The sequence below is a fragment of the Melanotaenia boesemani genome, chromosome 12 (assembly GCF_017639745.1).
Source record: "Melanotaenia boesemani isolate fMelBoe1 chromosome 12, fMelBoe1.pri, whole genome shotgun sequence".
Taxonomy (NCBI): Eukaryota; Metazoa; Chordata; class Actinopteri; order Atheriniformes; family Melanotaeniidae; genus Melanotaenia; species Melanotaenia boesemani.
Window position 1 is genome coordinate 23344443 of NC_055693.1, and position 22188 is coordinate 23366630.

The window sequence follows — 22188 nt, forward strand, 5'->3', positions numbered from 1 at the left end:
AGTGTTTGTGAATAGATCTTTTTCATAACACACCAAAGTGCATGCTCTAGACTTAAATTGAAGATTATTTATTTATATTCAAGAGTCATCTCAGTTGATCTGAATAAATGATAAATGTTATTTCTAGCAGTATGCATTTGTTTTTTATTTTAAATTTCTTACATCTATCATAGTGTTACATAAATTCAGTAACAGACCAAGTAGTTCATAGGTCATTTAATTACAGTCAAAGGTATATCTGGGTGTCAAACAATAAAGATCTCATTAAATGCCTGAATTAAATGACTGTTTTATCAACTTCCGTGTGGTATTAGTAAGACTATTTTGTAACTGGTATATTTACTTATCCTCATTTATTCATTTGATTTTTATGTGTTTTGCATAATATTTACTTTTATAGTGTTGTAAAGTAATCTTTCAATCCTCATTTTCGAGTCCAAGAAACAGCCGGGTCCCCAACCTTCTTTCAAAAGACAGTGCGTCAGCATGCGTCACACTAAATGCTCCGTTGCCATTGGTTTAAGGTACACCTACACCCACGTGATCCTCTGCCATTTGACGGCAATGAGACTGCGCATTAATGATGGGGAGTTAACGTGAAGGAGTGACGGACGAGTTGAAATTAATGTCTGTGGTTTTTTATACTTTTCTGAATTCCTGATATTCTATGAACCGTTGCCAGCTCTTGTAGAAGTTCTTGACATCTGAAGCTATGCGGCGGAGTAAGGCTGAAGTGGATCGCTACGTTTCCACAGTACAGAGTTCCTCTCCCTCACTAAAAGAGGTAAGTTGAGCCAACGGCTAACGTTAGCGTGCTGCTGCCATTATGTCAGACCAGCATGTGACATCCTGCCGGTATAAGAACTCCGCATGGACACATTATAAGTATACATCATTTGTAGGTTTAATTTAAGCAGCGTATAATCAGGTTCCCAAATATTGCCTTAAGTGTAACCTATGTTTGCCGCCCTGGGCTAGCAGCGCGGCTTTATGACGCCTGGTTGCGTCCTTCCCTTCTCTCTCAGAAATGCGCGGTTTGTTAAACCAGAGCTAGCTAGTTAGCCACGGCACAGATACCTGCAATGTTAGACCGCTTAGCCTCCTTGTATTCTTTAATATTGACCCAAAATCTGATTTTAGTCCCTTTTTGATTAAAATGTAATTTCTAACTGTTGTTAGAAAGTACACTTTAAAACTTGGCGTTTAGTGTAACGATAATTATTGTTTTCATTAACCAAACAAACTGGTACAAACTGATAACGTTCATTTCAAGATGCAGGGCAACGATAAATGCATGAGCTTATTTGATATCGCAACTAATTTGAAAGAGTTATAAATGTATAACTGTTACACACACACACACACACAGAGATCTATCTATCTATCTATCTATCTATCTATCTATCTATCTATCTATCTATCTATCTATCTATCTATCTATCTGTGTGTGTATATTATTCAGTGATGTGTTTTCTTTTCACAGAAGCCAGTCAAAGGATTTTTATTTGCTAAATTGTACTTTGAAGCAAAAGAATACGAACTTGCAAAAAGGTAAACATGTGATCTTTTCATTTTTGACCACGCTATTGTATTATCCCTCCTGCTTCATACTGACTGTAAGATTGCGTGTTTAATGCTGTTTCCTAGACATGTATCGGAGTATCTCAAAGTGCAGGAGAGGGATCCCAAAGCTCATAAATTCCTTGGACAGCTCTATGAGAGAGAGGGAGACATCAATAAGGCAGTTGGATGTTACAAGGTAGGAGCAGCATGTCATTCAAAATAAAATAATTTCAACCTTTTTTTTTTGTTGTTGTTCTAAAAGGCATGAAACAGCATATCTTCTGTAAGCAAATAATTCATTCATGGTTTCAAATAGAAGAAGACATGCATAATATGTTCCTTTTTCAGTTAAATTCCTGAAAAGTATGTTATTTCTGTCAGAATTTGTTCCTATTATCTCAAATTTGAAAGTTTCAGATTATTAAGCATATAAACCAAGCACACTCATAATAATGACCCCCACTTCAATCTAGGCTGACAGACAAGAATGCTAGAGGTTTTGCTTCTGTCACAGATAAGATAGTCCTGTAAACAAACATCAGCTAAGGCTGCTTTGGAGACTCCCCCACAAATCCTGTTGGAGCATTTTTAATAGTCATTTTTATTGGCACAGCAGCATAAAATCTAGAGTATCCAGACAGAAACATTAGGGAAAATATTTCTTATTGGTTGCATATTGCATGTAAAACCAGCTACTCTTAAACCTTATATGTCAAAGAAATTTTAACTTAACAGTTGCAGGTTTCTGGAGTTTGTATTAAGACCTACATTTAGCTTTAATAGAGACCATTGTGTGCAGGCTTTAACCCTTTATCTGACACTCATTGAAATACTTGGAAACTTAAATTTTCAACCATAAAAAGAGTGTTATTTTAATAGCAGAGGATATTACAAGACTTTAAAACTTGTGTACTTTTTTCCTGAAAGAAGTGGTCAGTACTTTTTTCTCAAGGTTTCTCAAATTTTTATGCTGAATACCTCACTGTGGTTCTGTGATTTCATTGACTAGCATGCAGAGACATTTTTTATGCCCAGTATTTTGTACAAGTATAATCATTTGCTCATTAAAGGGTTAACGTAATGCTTACCATACTTTTTCTTTGGGCGAATATTCCTCACCTTTGTGTTTCTGTAGCGCTCAGTGGACTTGAATCCAGCACAGAGAGACCTGGTGCTGAAGGTGGCTGAATTACTTGTCAGTAAGAAAGAGGCTGATAGCAGAGCAGAGTTTTGGGTGGAGAAAGCTGCAAAGCTATGGCCTGGGAACCCAGCAGTCTTCAACCTAAAGGTAAGCGTCATGTGTTTTTTTTGTTGTTTTTTTTCCCTCTACAACTTAAATAGTCATGTGAATTAATTTAGTACTGCTTCAACTTGCACGTTCAAGTCTGTAGTATCCAAATCTCAAAAGTCTGTTAGTTTTCTGTACAGTCCATGAAGAAAATGGATACTAATTGAAAGTTAACCACACTGACTCTTTTTGTATCTGTCCCTTATACAGGAGCAGCTGTTGAGTCGTCAGGGTCAGCAGGGCTGGAACCAGTTGTTCGATCTCCTCCAGGCTGAGCTTGCAGCGCGGCCAGCTGACGCCCATGTAAACGTGAAGTTGGTTCAGCTATTCTGTCAGGATGGCCGGCTGGAAGAGGCTGTTAAACACTGCCTGGCTGCTGAGAAAAGGGGCCTGCTGCGCAACAGTCTGGACTGGTACACAGTGGTGCTGCACACTCTGCAGGTCAGGATGGGTGTTTTTTAGTTCAATATTCAGCTTGTTTCATTAGGTTAAAACATCTTTTACTCAAATGCTTCTGTCTTGTTAAATTTGTTTTCATTCGTAAAAGCAATCCGTTTGATTTTAAAGGAAGTCTTAAGAATGTCTCATTCTTCATTTTAGGAGTATCTGGCTCAGCCCAATGTCTCTAGCAATGAGAAGACGTTTCGACTCCTCCAGAGAGAAGTGCTGCTGGTACACTGTAGCCTGCTGAGGCTCACGCTGTCAGAGAGCAGCGTGCAGCCAAGCCTTGATGCACTCAAAGGGTAGGTCAGGTCTATTGCTGGTATTATATTCTATAAAACAGCTGCATTCATGAAACAAAATCTTTTTGTTATAGGTTTCTTCTTATTATTTTTGTTCTATTCTGCCTTGAGTCAACATGAGACATATCAGAGACGTGTCCATTTATTTTTGTGACTTGTTACCTTTACATCCATTTTGTTTATTTTTTTCATACTTTTTAGTTTGGCTTGTGCATCTTCCCTGCTGCAGGGAAAGTTTTAATCTAAGTTGATTTTTTTTCTTTTTTGTTTGTTTAATTTTTTTTACTTCATTTGTGCAGATTTGACCAAGCTATGCAGACCCTGAGCAGCATCGCCAGCCGTCACACAGATGATCTTTGCGAGGTTTTTGTGGAGATGAGAGGTCACCTCTACCTGCATGCTGCAACACTGCTGTTAAAGTTGGCTCAGGATCGACAGCAGACCTGGAGGGCCATCATAGACCTGGCTGCACTGTGTTACCTGCTGGCATATCAGGTACTCGCACACCAGCAAACATTAAGATGTCTAGTTCTGCTCCAGTCGAATCGAATGGAGAAGGGACAGTTATCAGATTTATTTAGTAGAAATCTTATTAATGACTGTAAAGCATGGAAATGTTACAGATTAGATCATTTTTTTCTCATGTTGTTTGAATTTTTCTGGAAGTTAATAAAACAGTCTAAATGATTTTATTCAAACTATTATTTAAACTATTTATAATTCAATGTTTTGCTTAAATTAAAAGGTTTTCTTTTTTATGTCCAGTCTTTAACAAATTTTGACTAAAGTCCTCCATTATATGCAGTGCTTCGGATAACTCAGGGCTCATCAGTGCTGTGGCTTTAAATGTAAAACAAAAGTTGAAGTTTTCACTTAAGCCGCTCCTCTTTCATCCAATTTTATTATGCATTTATTTATTTCCTCCTTTGTCCTTCCATCAGGTTCCCAGACCAAAGGCAAAAGTGACCAAAAGAGACCAGTCAGCCCCACAACTTCTGGAGCTGCTGGCCAATGACCGACAGAGTCAAGCAGGACACATGTTGTTTAACCTGAGCACTGCTTCGGCCACTTTAATCAGAGAGGTCAGTCTCCGTCTTCTGGTTTGGTTACATTAAATTTTGTGACCTTTTTAGAATATAAAAGTAAAGTGTGCTATGTCAATGTAATCAATTGATTTAGTTCGTTTTGAAACTGTACAAGATGACAGTTGATCTTTTTGTTACATTGTTTTAAGTTATTTAACACCATCTCTGCATCATATCCACTATGTAATATACTTCAATGATAAACTAATGTTTTGGTTATATTTGTAGAAACAGACATCATTATTATCTTTTGTGTTTGTAGGTGGTGGAAGCATTTGGGAACCGCAGTGGTCAGGACTCTTTGTTTGAACTCCTTTGGGGTCCGCAGGCCTCAACCGGACCCTCATTTATTGCCAACGATGACATTCGTTCCATTAGCGCTGTGGCTCCAGAGCTCTCTCAGCTGGCCAAATGGGACACTGGTACAAAACTTAATAGTAAAAATTACCTTAAAGGTCCCATATTATGCTAAATTTACTTTCTAAAGGTTTTCTAACAGTCATATGTGTCCTCATAGCCTGTGTGTGAGGCTCAAAAATGAGAAATTTCTGTCGCCTCACTCACTCACTTGCTCCACTGTTTAGGGAATATGTGCTCAAATGGATGAGTCTGAGATCTTTCCCTCTGTGACCTCACAAAGGGAAAAACCACTCACCTAGGTAGTTGAAACTCCCATTGACCTGCCCCCTTGGCTAGCTGAGCCTGCCCTCTAAAATCACCGAGCGGGCTCCAGCGAAATTCAGGTCCTCTCCCAGAGAGGGGCATGGAGTGGGCGTGGACAGAGACCACTCATGAACATTTAAAGGTTCAGACATAGCAACAGCATGTTCTCATTAGAGCTCACAAGAGTCACTTTGTGAATGGCTGAAATTACAGACCAAGCCTGAATTTGGGGTAATACACTTTGAAAACAGTGTTGTTGGACCTCTGATACTCATATGAAATTGTTGAAAAAATGTGTAATATGGGACCTTTAAGTACTAAAGTAACCAGTAGGAATGACTTTTTCTTACTATAAAAACTTTGCTGCATCCTTTGTAGGCTCCATTCTGTTACACAGTGGTGATTTGCAACATCTGAGTTGGTTGGGGCTGCAGTGGTCTCTCCTGGGCCAAAGACCACCCATGCGGGACTGGCTACAACAACTTTTTCCAAGGTTAACATTGGAAACATCCAAGCTAGACACCAATGCACCCGAGTCGATCTGCCTGCTGGACCTGGAGGTAAGCTGGCATCGTCCTGGGGTTGGGCAAATCTATTTGTAGAATATTCTGTATCTGATAAAATCCCACCATTAACAAACGAACAGAACTGTTTACATGGTTGATGTTATGTCTGCAGGTAATTAAAAATGTTCTTTGCTCAGAGTTTATATATGAATATTTTAAACAACACATTCACAATAACCCATACAAACAGTTGCAATAACTTATACGTGCAATAGTGAACTGGGAATCTGTACCACCTCTACTGTGTGCAATGCTTGTTTATATTGTTTTATTTAACTTATCTTATTGTTATTATTGTTATATTTATTGCATTCTATTTGCCTCTATTTTGCTTTGTACCTGTATATATTGTGTCTTGTGCTTGTCCTGCTTTACTGTTGGTGTCGTATTGCTGCTGGTACCCAAATATCCCTGAGGGCTCTCCGAAGGGATTAATAAAGTATTTCTATTCTATTCTATTCTAAATAACTGCTCTTAAACCATTTATATGGGCCAGCACCTGTAATTTCTCTTGACTAAAATTTACTTCTCAGATCTTGTTTTTAATCTGAACTTTGGCATTTGTCTCATTTTTTTACGAATGTTTACCTTTTTGTCCGGTTTGATCCTTCCAGGTGTTTTTATATGGTGTGGTGTTCTGTGGCCACTGTCAGCTCCAGGAGACAGCAAAGATCAGCAGTGCAACAACCCAGCAGCATCAGCAGCTCTTTGTGCCCCGCTGCCTTCCTCTTCCTCTGCTCCGCCTCTTAACCACTGACAGACAGAGGGATTTGTGGGACGCCATCTACAACCTTATTCACAAACGAGCAGCGTGAGTGTCAGAAGCGCTGAGGTGACACTCAAAGATAAAACTTGCGGTATATTCAGCTGGAGAAAGATTCAAGACGAGTGAACTGCTAAAACTCAAAATGATTATGTATTTAAAACTTAACCCAGTGAAAAGCCCTGATCTGCCAGCTGTTTTAAAATCTCAGAAAAGAGCTAAAAATCTTTTCCAGCCTTCAGACTTGTTGCTGCTAGAAGAAAACCGTAATAAACCTGAAAGTATTGGCATGAGCGTCTTTGTGTCCTGTTCCAGTCCAGGCACGTCAGCCAAGCTACGGATGATTATGCAACATGGGCTGAGTACTCTGAGGGCCAGAGAGAAACATGGGCTTCAACCTGCACTGGCCATCCACTGGGCTCAATGTCTTAGCCAGACGGTATATATACACACACACACTTGCATACACTGTTTACTCAAACTTGGTTAGTTCCCAGAAAAGCCTGATTACCATTTGAGATACTGATATTGTAACATTGTAGCTCTGCCACATAATAAAGGCTGACCAGTACATCAATTTGAGAGAGAAATTTGCCACGTGAACGTACTTACAACTCATCTGTCATCATTTATAAACATTACTTTTTCAGCCATGGAGTCCATCATCTATGAAGCTGACAGTCTTTTCTACTCTGAAAGACTGTACAGTCAGCTACAGCCATGTAGGAAACTTGGCCAAATACTAATTTCTTCACAGCTGCTCCTTTCTGTCTCTCAGTCTGCAGCTGTTAAACAGGATTATGTTTAAGTGTAGTGTCCAAACAGCCTCATGTGCTGCTGCCTTTACCATGCATCTTTGTGTTAATGGTAGGATTAGTAACAGCTGAAGAAATGGCTCGGGCCAAAAGGGCGTTGTATATCATAAACATGCTCTGACATCTGCATGTGTTATATCGTTAATAACACAGGGTGATGGGGTGAACTCCTACTACGACCAGAAAGAGTACATCGGCCGCAGCGTCCACTACTGGAGAGTTGTTCTCCCCTTCTTGGAGAAAATCAAAAACAGACGCAGCATACCCGAACCCCTTGAGCCCCTTTTTAAACACTTTAATTCCAAGGATATTCAGGTTAGTAGTTTTCTCATATTTTCATTTTTAAATGAAATTTGTGATGCAAGCATTGTCACCTCAACTCCTGTTTTGTCTCTGAGCTTTATCATGGTGGTTTGAAAACTGCTTTTGTGTTGCTGTTTTTAGATATCTTCTGTGAAAGGTTATGAAGAAGAAGCAAACATAGCATATGCTGTTCTCCTGGACATCGAAGGCAGAACAGAGGAAGCAATTGCCACCTTGGAAAGCATCAATAACATGTCATCCACCTGGCATTTAGCACAGGTAAATAACCAAAATATAACCACATAAGAAACTTTATTTCTATCAAACCTTTATAGTGGCTTTGTTTGTTGGAGCTGTTTTAAAAGGACCAGTGTTGTAATGGGAAGGGCTTGTATTTATTTTTTGGATGATGATTAACTGACTCGGAAGATTTGACAACCTTTAGATTTGGATTTGCCAGAACTTGTAAACATTAGTTACCTCGAGTAAAACTTAAAGGTTGTCACTGTCCAGTTTATGACACTTGTTGCTGTGTTTGCTGTCTTGCTACAGACATTCTTTAATATCTAGACCAAAAACAGTCTTTTAATTTCAAGGAATACTGATGTGCAACTTGCTCATCTTGACCAGCCTCCATGTATTTTCCTCCTTGCCAGATCTACCAGCGCTTGTCAGAGGAGGCCAGCAATGGGGTTGAGGAAACCCAAGACAGATGTATAACATTTCGGAGAAAGTTCAGAACCTATCTGTCGAAGATTTACAATGCCAATGCAGACGACATCAACAAAGTGAGTCCAGATTTTGAACCCTAAAAGAGAGGGAAGGAGAGACTGTACACTTTCAGAATATAAGCCAGATTAATTGTCCTTTTTTCCTCATGTAATAATGTTAGTTTGAACCATTTAGCATCCATTTCCTGCTTTTTGTGTCTCAGCTGCCTGTGTCCATGGAGGAAATTTTGGACCTCCTGAATGATGTAAACCAGCAGCTGGGGTTGAGTGGGGAGGACATGGATGAAGAGGACGAGATGGAGTTAGAGCATCAAAGAAGACCGGCTCACTCCAGTCCTGCTCATTTGACGGAAACCAGCGCAACCATATCCCACATCAAGTTTTCTACTCCTTCCCCCAACAAAAGCATCATCTCTCCTTCCAAAAGACTGGTAACTGTTAATTTCATTTGATTCCACCGTATTTATAACTGATTTCGATTTTCCACAAAGATCAGTGACTTTGCATAATTCATTCTTCAGATTTCTCCCAAAACACCACCTCACTGGGTTGAAGATCAGAAAAGTCTTCTTCAGATGCTGTGTCAGCAAGTTGAAGCCCTGAAGGTCAGAATCAGTTTATTAGATTTTTATCTCTCAGGAAATTCAAAGTTAAACATTAATCTGCTCCTAACCACTGTTACCTGATTTAATCATTGCATCTCTGTTTCGTAGAATGAGGTTCATGATCTGAAACACAACGCGTCAGCAAGCGCAGGGTCTCCTCATCATAAAATGTACAACGAGAGCTTCAGGGCAGAGGGTCTGCAGGAACCCTTTACCCCAGTCCAGTCCTACCATGGAGCCCCCTTAACAGGTCTGTGTGCTGCATGGGTCTAACATGTTGTAAAATTTACATTTCCATCAGTTTGTTGATCCTTTTATTTTATTATTCAAGTTTCCACAACAGGGCCCTCGCTGTACTACAACCAGTCTCCAGGTTATAATTCTCAGTACCTCTTACGCACAGCAGCAAATGTAACCCCCACTAAGGTATTTGTTACTCTAACCCTGTTTATCAGTTATAAACTTGCACAAACTGTGTAGTGAGTTTTACCTCCATTTATTTATATTTTTTCCTCCCAGGGTCCAATGTATGGTGTGAACCGTATGCCGCCTCAGCAACATATGTATGCCTACCAGCCGCCCACTCACACACCTCCTCTGCAGGCAGCCCCAACCTGCATCTACCCACCACAAGAACAAGTGTTTGGTGCTCCCCTTCGATTTGAGTCCCCAGCCACGAATCTGCTTTCACCATACAGTGAAGAATATTATGGCCAGAATGTTACCCAACAGACCACGAACCCTTCTCTGCCTGAGCCCGGCTACTTCACCAAGCCATCTGTAGCCCCTGTTCAGCCACCAAAGAGTGTCGAGGGAAAGCCTGTAGACTTCGGGAAGCTCTCCTTCAACCAGCAGGCTGAAGTCCCTAGATTGCCAAGTTTTGGCACAGGAGCCACTGCCCAGTCCACACCTTCGACCGCTTTTAAATTCAATTCCAACTTCAAATCCAATGATGGAGATTTCACTTTCTCTGCTTCCCAAGCCAAGCACAGCGAAAGTTTGCTTGGTTTACTCACATCAGACATTCCCACAAAAACGGATGTTCTAGAGAAGCATCCAGCCCAGGAGCAACCCCCTAGCCAATCAAATATCTTCACCTTTGGCAATAAAAATATTACAAGCTTCTCCTTTGTTGATAGTGCACAGAACACAGCCAGCGGAGGTATTTTTGGGAAGGTGGAGCAGCCATTTAAATTTGGGGAAGTCTCCAAGCCAGTGTTTGGTGTTGATATGCCTACAGCAGAGCAGGAGCGAGCTGTGGAAAGTGACAATGACAGCACTCACGCTGAGGAAGATGAAGATGGGCCCCACTTTGAACCTATTGTACCTCTTCCTGATAAGGTAGATGTGAAAACAGGCGAGGAAGAGGAGGAGGAAATGTTTTGCAACAGGGCAAAGTTATACAGATTTGATGCAGAGACAAAAGAGTGGAAAGAAAGGGGCATTGGCAATGTTAAAATCCTCAGACACAACACTAAAGGGAAGGTCCGCCTCTTGATGAGAAGAGAACAAGTCCTGAAGATCTGTGCAAACCATTACATCACTGCTGATATGCTCCTGAAACCAAATGCTGGCTCTGACAAATCCTGGGTGTGGAATGCCATTGATTATGCGGATGAAGAGCCGAAGCCCGAACAACTGGCCATCCGCTTTAAAACAGTGGATGAAGCATCTCTATTTAAAGCCAAGTTTGAGGAAGCCCAAAAAGTAGAAACCAAATCTCCAGAAAAGCACACTCAGCAAGAGAGGAAAGAGGAGAGCTCAAAAGATTCAGCATCACTGGCAGCCCAGTTTGCACTTAAAGAAGGGGAATGGGAGTGCACTGTGTGCTGTGTGAGAAATAAACCCACAGATGTGCATTGTGTTGCATGCCAATCTCCTAATCCCCAGTCTTCATCAAAACCAGACATTAAGACTGTTGCTGAAACCAAAACTAGTCCATTTACTTTCAAATTTGGTACTGATTCATCAAAACCGAGCAGTTCTGGCTCTAAATTTACTGGTTTTGGTGCTTTTGGAGCCTCTGTACCCTCCACGTTTACATTTGGTATCAGCTCCTCAAAACCAGCCGACACAGCTACAAATCCATTTAGTTTTAGCTTTGGGTCACAGTCTGCCAAAAAGCCAGGACAGTGGGACTGCGACAAGTGTTCTGCAAAGAACGAGGCCTCTGCAGACAGTTGTGTTTCTTGTAAAGCTCTTAAAACTGCAGGTAAACCAACTGTCACAGCACAAGCACCACCAGCTACAGATCAGACACCAACACAGCCCTCTGTTTCTACTGTTGATGGTGGGTTTGGTGCACTGTTTCGCAAGAAGCCTGGACAGTGGGACTGTGATGTGTGTGAAGTGAGAAATGAAGCATCTGCTGATAAATGTGTTGCGTGTAACAGCCCAAACCCTGCTGCAAAATCAAAAGATGGGGCCCAAGCAAAGTCAAATCTAACAGCAGCATCAGGATTTGGGGCTGATTTTTCCGAGAAGGGGGGGCAGTGGGACTGCAACAAGTGTTCTGCAAAGAACGAGGTCTCTGCAGACAGTTGTGTTTCTTGTAAAGCTCTTAAAACTGCAGGTAAACCAACTGTCACAGCACAAGCACCACCAGCTACAGATCAGACACCAACACAGCCCTCTGTTTCTACTGTTGATGGTGGGTTTGGTGCACTGTTTCGCAAGAAGCCTGGACAGTGGGACTGTGATGTGTGTGAAGTGAGAAATGAAGCATCTGCTGATAAATGTGTTGCGTGTAACAGCCCAAACCCTGCTGCAAAAGCAAAAGATGGGGCCCAAGCAAAGTCAAATCTAACAGCAGCATCAGGATTTGGGGCTGATTTTTCCGAGAAAGGGGGGCAGTGGGACTGCAACACCTGCCTGGTTAGAAATGAAGCATCTGCAACCAAATGTGTTTCCTGCAATTCTTCCAACGACAATCCCTCTTTAGAGGCCGTGTTTGGCAAGAAGGAAGGAGAATGGGATTGTGACTCTTGTCTGGTAAGAAATGATGCTTCTGCCAATAAATGTGTAGCATGTCAGACCCCAAATCCCAATGCTAAAAGCACAAGTAGTTCTGCCCCCTCAGCCTCTACCTTCAGTTTTACCTTTAGAACCAAGGGCTCATCAAGCCAGCCTGCTCCAACTGGATTTTCAGTGCCATTTGGAAGTGGCAGCACTTTTCAGTTTGGTCAAAAGGAAGATGAAAGCTCAGCTTCATTTAAGTTTGAAGCTCGTCAGTCTGCAGCAACTACAACTAATTCTTCAGGTTTCTCTTTCTCGATGCCTATGTCAGCTGGTGGCTTCAAATTTGGTATTGAGGACACTGCAAAGGATTCTGCCTCTTCTGATGATCAACCTCCATCAGGGTCAGCCTCCAGTTTTCTTAAGAGCATTGCTGACAAACACAAGGAGAAAGAACATGCGCTGGCACCTTCAACAGGCCAAATAGACCAGGATCAGAATCCATTAATTTCTGGAAAAGCCAATACTTTCAGTTTTGCAGACTTGGCTAAATCCTCTGGAGGAAACTTCCAATTTGGCCAGAAAGATCCTGATTTCAAAGGTTTCTCTGGGGCTGGAGAACAGGTTTTCTCAGCATCCCCCACCAAGACAGAATCCACAAACGAGCAGGAAGATGACGGCATGTATAAAACAGAGGAAAATGATGACATCCAGTTTGAACCAGTGGTACAAATGCCTGAGAAGGTGGAGCTGGTAACGGGTGAGGAGGATGAACAGGTCCTGTATTCTCAGCGCGTCAAACTTTTCAGATTTGATTCCAGCACCAGTCAGTGGAAAGAACGTGGTGTAGGAATCTTAAAATTCCTGAAAAACAGTACTAATGGGCGACTAAGGGTGCTGATGAGAAGAGAGCAAGTTCTGAAGGTGTGTGCAAACCACTGGATCACCACCACTATGAACCTCAAGCCACTGGCAGGCTCAGACAAAGCTTGGATTTGGATGGCAAACGATTTCTCTGATGGAGATGCTAAACCCGAACAGTTGGCTGCCAAATTTAAAACTCCAGAGCTCGCTGAGGAGTTCAAGGAGAAGTTTGAAGAGTGTCAGAGACTCCTCCTGGATATCCCTCTGCAAACTCCTCACAAACTGGTTGACACTGGCAGAACAGCACACCTCATTCAGAAAGCAGAGGAAATGAAATCTGGTTTGAAAGACCTGAAATCATTTTTGACGGATGAGAAAACAAAAATCAAAGATGATGACACACAAGGAGAGAAAACAACCTCTGGTGACGTTTCAAGCCTTGTGATCAGGCCTCATGGTGAAACCACAGGTCCCACCTTGGAGTGGGATAACTACGACCTAAGAGAGGAAGCTTTAGATGACACAGCTGACTCATCTGTCTATGCCTCCCCCCTTGCCAGCAGCCCTCTGAGAAAGAATCTTTTCCGATTTGGGGAATCCACCAGTGGGTTTAGCTTCAGTTTCCAACCTTGCATCAGTCCCTCCAAGTCTCCTTCTAAACTTAACCAGAGCAGAGCCTCAGTGGGCACTGATGACGAGCAGGACACAACCCAAGATGAAGAGCGGGATGGACAGTACTTTGAGCCTGTGGTCCCTTTGCCCGATTTGGTGGAGACTTCTACAGGAGAAGAAAATGAACAAGTGGTCTTCAGCCACAGAGCCAAACTGTATCGTTATGACAAGGAAGTAGGACAGTGGAAGGAGAGGGGCATTGGAGACCTCAAGATCTTGCAGAATTTGAACACCAAACGAGTGAGGTTGATCATGAGGAGAGACCAAGTATTGAAGCTCTGTGCCAACCACTGGATCACAGCATTTATGAGACTGGAACCTATGAAAGGTGCAGAGAAAGCTTGGGTCTGGAGTGCAGCAGACTACTCTGAAGGAGAAGAGGGTAAAATTGAGCAGCTGGCTGTGAGATTCAAGCTGCAGGACACTGCAAATACATTCAAACAGGTCTTTGACGAGGCCAAGGTTGCACATGAAAAAGAAGAGCTTATGGCTCCGGCGACTTTGCGAGTTGCTGCAGCACAAGACAGCGGCACAGCAGGATCTGCAGACGCTGCTACAACTGTATGTGGCAAGGCGGCGATTGCTGTCCTGGAAGAAACGACAAAGGAACGTACAGAGCTCTCTACTGACAGCAGGACGTCTGCAGATGGATCCCAGAGCCCAGTCAACCCCATGAAGAATGTGGTGTCTCCCCCTAAATTTGTCTTTGGCACCGATTCCGTTCAGAAGATCTTTGGCCCTCCTAAATCTCAGTCAGAAACTCCATCATCTGCATCGAGTGTCAAAGTCCAGGAGTCTGGAGGTCCTGCCAAGACTACACTTGTAGCTCCTGCATTCAAAATGAATACAGGTAAGAAAACAAAAAATATTTTATCCTTTTCGTATCTGGCATGAGTATTACAACCTATTTTTGTATTTATTTTGTCTGTCTTCCATCTGCATTTCATTGTTCCATCATTGTAACACTGATCCAGCTCCTTATTTATTAAAGCAGACTTTCTATTTACATGGCACTTTGTGTGTTAACACACAAAGTATATATGTACATTTAACGATGTGTGCAGAAATAGATCCGAAGTTAATATCTCGCCGAAGTTAATGCATCTCTCTCAGCACTGGGTCATGCCACAGTCACAATATTTCACATTTGAAAGATCTTTGCTTTTTTTCCCCCTGATTTTACCAGCCTCACAATTAGTTTCTCTCCACCCAACAACCATCATCCTTTAGGGCTGGATTTTAGGCTTTTCAAAGATAACCCAATGGCTTTTTGGACCAGCACTTCCACCATCCAATTTGACCCCCCAGGTACTCTAATTACTGCAGTGTGTGTTAACACCTCTCAGCTGTCACCTGGCTGCCCCCTACTACTACTAGATGAAAAAAATAATAACCTGGATGCACAGAGTGGTTAAACAGTGACGCGAATGTGTTGCATGTCCCGTGTGTTCAACTTCAGGTTTTATTGATGGGAGAATTTTAGAAATAATGAAATGGCACTAATATTAAAGGATTTAAGTGTGTTTCTCATAAACAAAAAGAAAAACGAGAAGATATTTTGACTTTCTAACTGACTTTCTTTTCCTTTTTTTAAAAAAAACAAAATTTAATCTAGAGTTATTCAATATCGCATTTGTCATCTGTTTAAGCGCTGTCATTTTGATGGCATTTCTTACAATTTCAAGTATTGATAAAGAAATATTATTTTGTTGTAATAAAAGTGCAGATTAATTGTGATTTGGGCCCACATTTTCCACTCCTATTAATGATATTTAATAATATTAAATATTCTTTTTTTATTATTATTATTACACACATAAAAAGCATAAATTTATAGGAATAATTATGGAACAGGATTATTTTAATGATCTGATCATTTTTAAAGTATTTAATCACCTGGTAGTTTTTCATGGCTCAAACTAGAGTTTTAAACAGCAGCAGGAGGCACATCAGTAAAAGCTGAATACCTTCTGAAAGGTGAGCCGAGAGCAGAGGCTGTTCCTTCAGAGAGGCATGCACTGTGTGCAAACGTCACAGGTGCCATTTTTAGTGCTGGATGTGTAGCAACAGTGTGAAACGTAATTCCCTGCCTGGTGAGTTCTACCAGTGATGTGCAGATCAGCAAAGGCTAATTAGAGGTGAAGCTCAGGTATTTTTGCTGTTTTAATGTGTCAAACAATACGTGGTGTAGTCTGTAAGGAAAAGTCATACAGAATACCGACTCGATACGATTGTCTCACTGTAGAAAGTCACATGCATGCTATTCCTTGTGTCGTGCATGAGATTTTTTTTTTTCATTGTGTGCAAGTGTTCCTAACAATTTTGATTATAAAGCCAAAAATCTACTTGATGATATTTTGCTACCTACTGTTTGTTTCTGTTGTATCTGTCTATCATTAGATTCCCCTCAAGCAGGAGGAGGCAGCTCACGGGCAGACGAGGACTCTGAGGTAGAGGTTGTATACGTTAGGGAACCCACTGCAGAGCAGGCAGCTTTAGCCAAAAAACTCCTGCTGCCTCACACCTTCTTCTGCTACAAGAATGAACCGGGCTACACCAGCGACACTGAAACCGATGGTGAGACAAAAGGATGTGACACTGAGCATAAGAGTCCTATTGGTTAGTGTTGGAGGGTTTTTCTTATGACTTTTATTTTAAACTTGGGTTTGTTTGTTTTTTTTCCACAAATGGTTAAGCTGTGTTTTATTAGTTCGCCATTAACTTGTTTTATTAAAGCAAAAATGCGACTACAAATGAAACGCAAATTAGTTGCTGTTGTCTCTCATCCTGGCCATAAAGCATCATAATGAGAAGCTCCTAAATATTTGGGAAAAGTGTGTAGGAGAGAGGTGTGAACAGAATCCATATTTATGTCTTATCCAGCAAATACTTTTAAGGGAAATGTATGTTAAATTTGTTTTGGACTTTCAGATGAGGACTATGAGTCAGCAGTGAGAGCCTTGAACGGGAAGCTCTACCCTGATCCTCCTGCGACCGCGGCTGCTGCTTGTAATGATGGTAAGTCTCTCAAACAGTTCCACACTTTAAATCCATCTCATTCAGCTCAGTTTCAAAGTATCATTGATTAATTTTGATTTATAAATTTTAATGTGTTCCATTTTCATCATAACTAAATGCCCAAAAATTATTGAACCTTCTCTACACGTGTTGCTCGCCTCACATGCCAGTCCTTCTGTCACATTAAACTTGTGCACTACATTCAGAGCCAGACTGCCAGGTTGTGTGGGAGAAAACGCCAACACCAGAAGAGGAGGAGAAGGCAAAGAGCCTCCAGCTTCCTAATACATTCTTCTGTGGCCTGAGCACAACAGACAGCGACCCAGACCAAGACAAGCCCGAAGATTTTGAGACCGAAGTCCGCAAAGCACAGCAAGACCTAGTAAGAGACACAATGCCCAGAGAGTGTGCTGAGTTTGTACATATAGTTTCTAGAGACATGCCTTTCTCACTGAGAGGAATGTGTTCAAACGGAATAAGGAGTAATGGAGTTTTTTTTGTTGTTTTTTTTTTTTTTTTCTTTGTTTCAGGTCGCCGAGTTCAACAAGACTCAGGAGGCCTCAAGCAGTCCAGCAGAAGATCAAGAAACTCCAGCCTCAGGCCTGTCATCCAGCAGTGCAGAAGTTGCAGACAGCACATCTACACCAGACCAGCCAACGGAGACTCGCACTGTAACTTCCAGCAGCAGCTCTCCTATTGACCTGTCGACTAAGAAGAGTCAAGAACAAGAGACAAACACAGAGACCGATGCAGCTGCCGCCACTTCAACTGATGCAGCAGCCACAGTTTTGACTGCCACACCAGCCAGTCATGGTCAGAGAAACCTTTCATTAATACTGCAGAAATAAAATCTTTGACATCAAGATTTGTTTGTTGAATTAAGAGAACAGCTCTGTTAGTCAGAATGCATCTGATAAGCTTAGAATATTAGATAATATGTAGTTAAAAAACAGGATTTTGTGGGTAAAAAGTGGCTCATAACGCCCTCTACAGGGGAAAACCTGGCTTTGTTATTTGGGATGTAGAGCCGTACTGGTGCTTCTCTACGTCACAAGAAAATTTAAAAAACCCTCACAACCCCGTCCCTCCAGATGCAGATAGGCGGTTCTCGCCTTGCAGGCATAGAAAACCACGCACACCAATTCGCTGAAGATTTGCTAGTTTTAGATTTCATTTCTTTTACAGAGTTTCTGATGAAATGTTCCTGCAATGGGACAGATTTGTGCGAACCTGCTGGAACTGTTGACAGTAGGGCTGCAACTAATGACTATTCTGATTGTCAATTAGTCATCGACTATTAAAACGACCTGTTGACTAATCAGACTATGTATCTCATAATTTATTAAATGGCTTATTTCACTTTCAGCTTTTAAATATTGCATGAGGTTGTTATGTAAGTCCGACGTCCCTCTTCTTTAAATGTTCGAGCATTGCAGACGTACTCCGTTTTGTTCCCTGGTCGGCCACCATATTTTTCCCCTGATGGACTTTATTACGCACGTGCAATTCTCAGCAACGATAAGAAAAGAAGACGATGTCTCACGCTGTAGTTTTTTTTTTTTTTTTTGGCCGACAATAGTCGACAGGTAAATTCGTTGTCGACTATTTTTATTGTTGACAACGTCAACTAATCGTTGCAGCCCTAGCTGACAGGCCAGCGCAACAGTGCTAACTGGTACAGTTCAGGACCACCTTGTTGATTCAGGAGGGGAAAAGTCTTCCACCTCAAAGAACGCTCTGTGGCATAGGTACTTTGTGGATCTCGCTTTGCATCTCTCTAGTGGCCGCTGAGCTGCTGTCTGTCAATCATTTCTGCTCATGTATCCCGACCCGCCCACTCTCCTCTCCCTGATCACCCCTCCCACCCCACCCCAACCCTTGCAGTTTTGGGTATTTTTCAAATTTGGCAGTGGGTGGAGTTACTCAAAAAGTAGGAATTGTAGTTACACTTTAAGTGTACAACTTTTCTGAAGCAGATATCTTATTTCTACCTTTTTACAGTAGTTGAAACGATATCTGAAACAACATTTTGTTTCCATGTAATGTTCAGTTCATAAGTTATTGTATTTACATATGTTGTTGTCAGAGGTGAGACATACTAAACTGAACTAATTTGGGATTTATTGTCTTTGTTCTTTTTGCTACAGACTCCACCTTTGGCTTCGACTCCATTGCAGGATTTTCTTTTGCTGACTTGGCCAAAAGCACAGAGGGATTTGCGTTTGGAAAGCAAGGTTGGCCTTAAATTAGCTTTGACTATGGCTTTGTGTTAAAAAGAAATAACTTAATTTTATGTTTAATTCTTTATTTAGACTCTAATTTCTCATGGGCCAATGCTGGAGCTACGATATTTGGGTCTGCTGTGTCCTCTGAACCTAAAAACAATGGTGAGGAGGAGGGAAGTGATGAGGAGGAGACTTCTAACAATGAGGACATTCACTTTGAGCCGATAGTATCCCTTCCTGAGGTACTTCATCACCTTTTTTTTTTTTTTTTTTTTTTAATGATTAATTTAAGGGCCAACACCTCATCTTTGAGCATTATGTGTCTTTCAGGTGGAGACAAAGTCTGGAGAAGAAGATGAGGAGATCCTGTTTAAGGAGCGGACCAAGTTGTACCGATGGGACCGGGATCTCGGCCAGTGGAAAGAGCGTGGCGTTGGCGACATAAAGATCCTGTACCACCCCAGCAAACATTTCTACCGAATCCTAATGAGAAGGGATCAGGTGCTGAGGGTTTGTGCCAACCACACAATCTCACATACGATGGAGCTTAAACCCATGAACGCCTCGGCTAACGCGCTCATCTGGACTGCCACTGACTACTCGGGTACACATCTGCTTGCGTTTGTGTTGTGGCTTCATCAGTTATTTCTTCTCTGCACTTGTGCTGATGTCTTTCTAATGGTCTCAACGGTACCTCCATTTTTCCAGATGGCGATGCTGTTGTGGAACAGCTGGCTGCCAAATTTAAAACCCCTGAAATAGCTGAATCCTTCAAGAAGATTTTCTGTGAGTGTCAGAGCCGCATGGGTCAAACCAGCGTCGATGCTACTTGCGTCTTGTCACCACAGATGTCCAGAGTCCAGGAGCACTCCAGAGAGACTAACCCACAGGTGTTCCTTAAAATGGCTGCTGATGACCAGCCGCTGGGCACCATCACTATAGAGCTTTTCTCTCATATTGTTCCTAAAACTGCAGAAAACTTCAGGGCTCTCTGCACCGGAGAGAAAGGCTTTGGGCTGAGGGACTCCATCTTCCACAGGGTCATACCAGATTTCATGTGTCAGGTGAGGAAATCGGGCGGGGGGGGGGGCGTTGTTTGGAATTTAAAGCTTGTACAAATCTATAGATTACTACTCAAATGTATGAAATGCAGAGTATCACAGTTAAAGTGAGTGTGTGATGTCTTTTCTGGACAATACAAAACAATCTTTGAATTAAGGATCCAAAAACAAAAAGCAAAGTTTGACCAAATCTGTTTCAGAGTGCGTTTACATTTACACACTTTGCAGCTGTAACTTTGCTAATGTGTTTGCCTTGGGTATTTCAGGGTGGTGATATCACCAATAACAATGGCACAGGAGGAAAATCCATCTACGGCAGAGCGTTTGAGGATGAAAACTTTGATGTCCGGCACACAGGCCCTGGGATCCTATCGATGGCCAACCGCGGACGTGACACCAACAACTCACAGTTCTTCATAACCCTAAAGAAAGCCGAGCACCTGGACTTCAAACACGTGGCTTTCGGCTGGGTGCGAGACGGCATCGATGTGGTGCAGCAGATGGGAGAGCTGGGCACAAAGGGAGGCACTCCCACCAAGAAGCTGGTCATTACAGACTGTGGACAGTTGCACCTCTGAATATTAAGATTTACGGCTCTGTTTAGGTCAAATTTAAAAGTCAACAGATTTTAGATAATTACATGTCCTACGTGCAGTATTCATCCTTCTGTGGAAGATGAAAACATTAGGCTCTGGTCACAGGAATACAGGTAAATACCATCTGTCACTCAAACTTGCTCCCACTAGTGTGGCATCTGCATTTATATTTCAGTCCTATTATGTCCTAAGAAATGGGAAACAGAAGTATGGGAGGATGCTTTTGGAGAAAGTATACCTTTGCACTTACACCTTTAATTGTCTGTCAATAATTTCTCCTGTTCATTTTGTGTATAATTGTACAGTAACTACTACTTAATGTTTTTTTTTCTCTTGCTTGTGTTTAATTTGAATGTGCTGGTCTTCTTTGTAAGTTTCACTCTGGAATGTTATATTTCCCTTTTTTGAAGGAGTCTTAAACATAGTTAAAAAGCAAGCTTTGTAATTGAATTCTCCAATTAGTTTGTTACCATGCCCCGGCCTTCTCTCAAAAAGCTGCCTTTGGTAAATTTTTACTGGAAGGCATCCCTGTTGATTTTTCTTTATGTGAGTATATTTGCAGTGGAGATAACTGGACTTCATATCTGCCCTCTTAAACCGAAGTCCCAGGGTGTCCAGATGACTACACATCTGGTTTTACTTTTAAAGATGAGACCCATTAACATTTCTAAATTGAGATGATCACAATAAACATTGAAATGGTGCTTGTTGTACCAAAATATGCTGGTAAGAAATAAAGTTGCTTTACAAGTAATATATGGCTTTAGCTTTTGTCATGTTTTGCTTTTATACATCACAAATGAATGTAAACACTACGTTCTCACTAAATCTAGTTATACTCTTGGTTGAGTTTTGCCTTATTTAAACTAAAGTCATGAAATATATTTCCCTTATTGAGATGGGGAGTCGGTGAGAGAGAGAGAGAGAGAGAGAAAAAAAATATTTATATAATTGCAAATCTACATGCCTATATACCTATATACACACATGCATGCACATATCCAGTACTGGGTGGCTTTTGGTTCATCTTAAGCTCAGGTCCTCTACCAGAGGCTTGGGAGCTTGAGGGTTCTGCAGGTATCTATCGGAGCCACTTCGCCAGTGTAGAGACACTGCCCCATAGACTTCAGTGACCACAGACACCATTGTTGCCTTCACTCTCCAGGCCATTTCCATTTTGACGGTCTGTATCTGGAAGGCCCACAGGATCTTGGCTCTCTCATTCTCCACCACCTTGGGATGTGATTCCCATTGTGCACTAGATGTATCCAGTATTCTGCACACATTATTCTGTAAATTATGCTGGCTATTTGGTTATGGTGTTCTGTGTACTCCTTTCCTGCCAGTATCATACATCATGCTGTTAAATTGTTTCAGGGGCCTCTTTGCACAGCCTGTACCTGGTATCCTGGTGCCTGGTGATCTGGGCCTCCACTGCTCTGGTGCTCAGGTCGTGCTCCTGTGCTGCCATAATTAGTGCTTCTGTGTTGTCCTTCAGCCCATCCTTCTCTAGCCATTGGTAGGACTTGTTCATGTCTGCCACTCCAGCTATATGTCGGTGGTATATTCATACAGGTTTTTTTATTTGTTTGTTTTTTTTAATTAATAAATATATACACCAGTTTTCATTACCTGAGAAATTCACTAAGCACTTCATCTCTTGGGGTCATCT

General features: G+C 41.7%; 1 protein-coding gene across 2 annotated transcripts; it reads left to right on the forward strand.

Annotated features, from left to right (window-relative positions):
- Positions 1 to 587: 587 nt before the first annotated feature.
- Positions 588 to 21270, forward strand: ranbp2 (RAN binding protein 2). 2 transcript variants are annotated; one of them, XM_042000939.1, is made up of 30 exons: positions 588 to 784; positions 1484 to 1551; positions 1648 to 1759; positions 2699 to 2851; positions 3062 to 3292; positions 3452 to 3594; positions 3894 to 4089; positions 4536 to 4676; positions 4942 to 5101; positions 5721 to 5902; positions 6523 to 6719; positions 6987 to 7110; positions 7640 to 7801; positions 7931 to 8068; positions 8446 to 8577; positions 8724 to 8951; positions 9042 to 9125; positions 9234 to 9375; positions 9457 to 9551; positions 9645 to 11559; positions 11752 to 14466; positions 16017 to 16193; positions 16548 to 16634; positions 16841 to 17016; positions 17165 to 17447; positions 18782 to 18868; positions 18947 to 19101; positions 19190 to 19463; positions 19568 to 19923; positions 20187 to 21270. In XM_042000939.1, exons 1-30 carry the CDS (start codon positions 713 to 715, stop codon positions 20496 to 20498), a joined length of 9297 nt encoding a protein of 3098 aa, XP_041856873.1. In that variant the 5' UTR covers positions 588 to 712; the 3' UTR covers positions 20499 to 21270. The 2 variants fall into 2 exon arrangements, with proteins under 2 accessions (XP_041856873.1, XP_041856874.1); XM_042000940.1 differs by having other exon boundaries at positions 9645 to 11291; positions 11652 to 14466.
- The last annotated feature ends 918 nt before the right edge of the window (positions 21271 to 22188 follow it).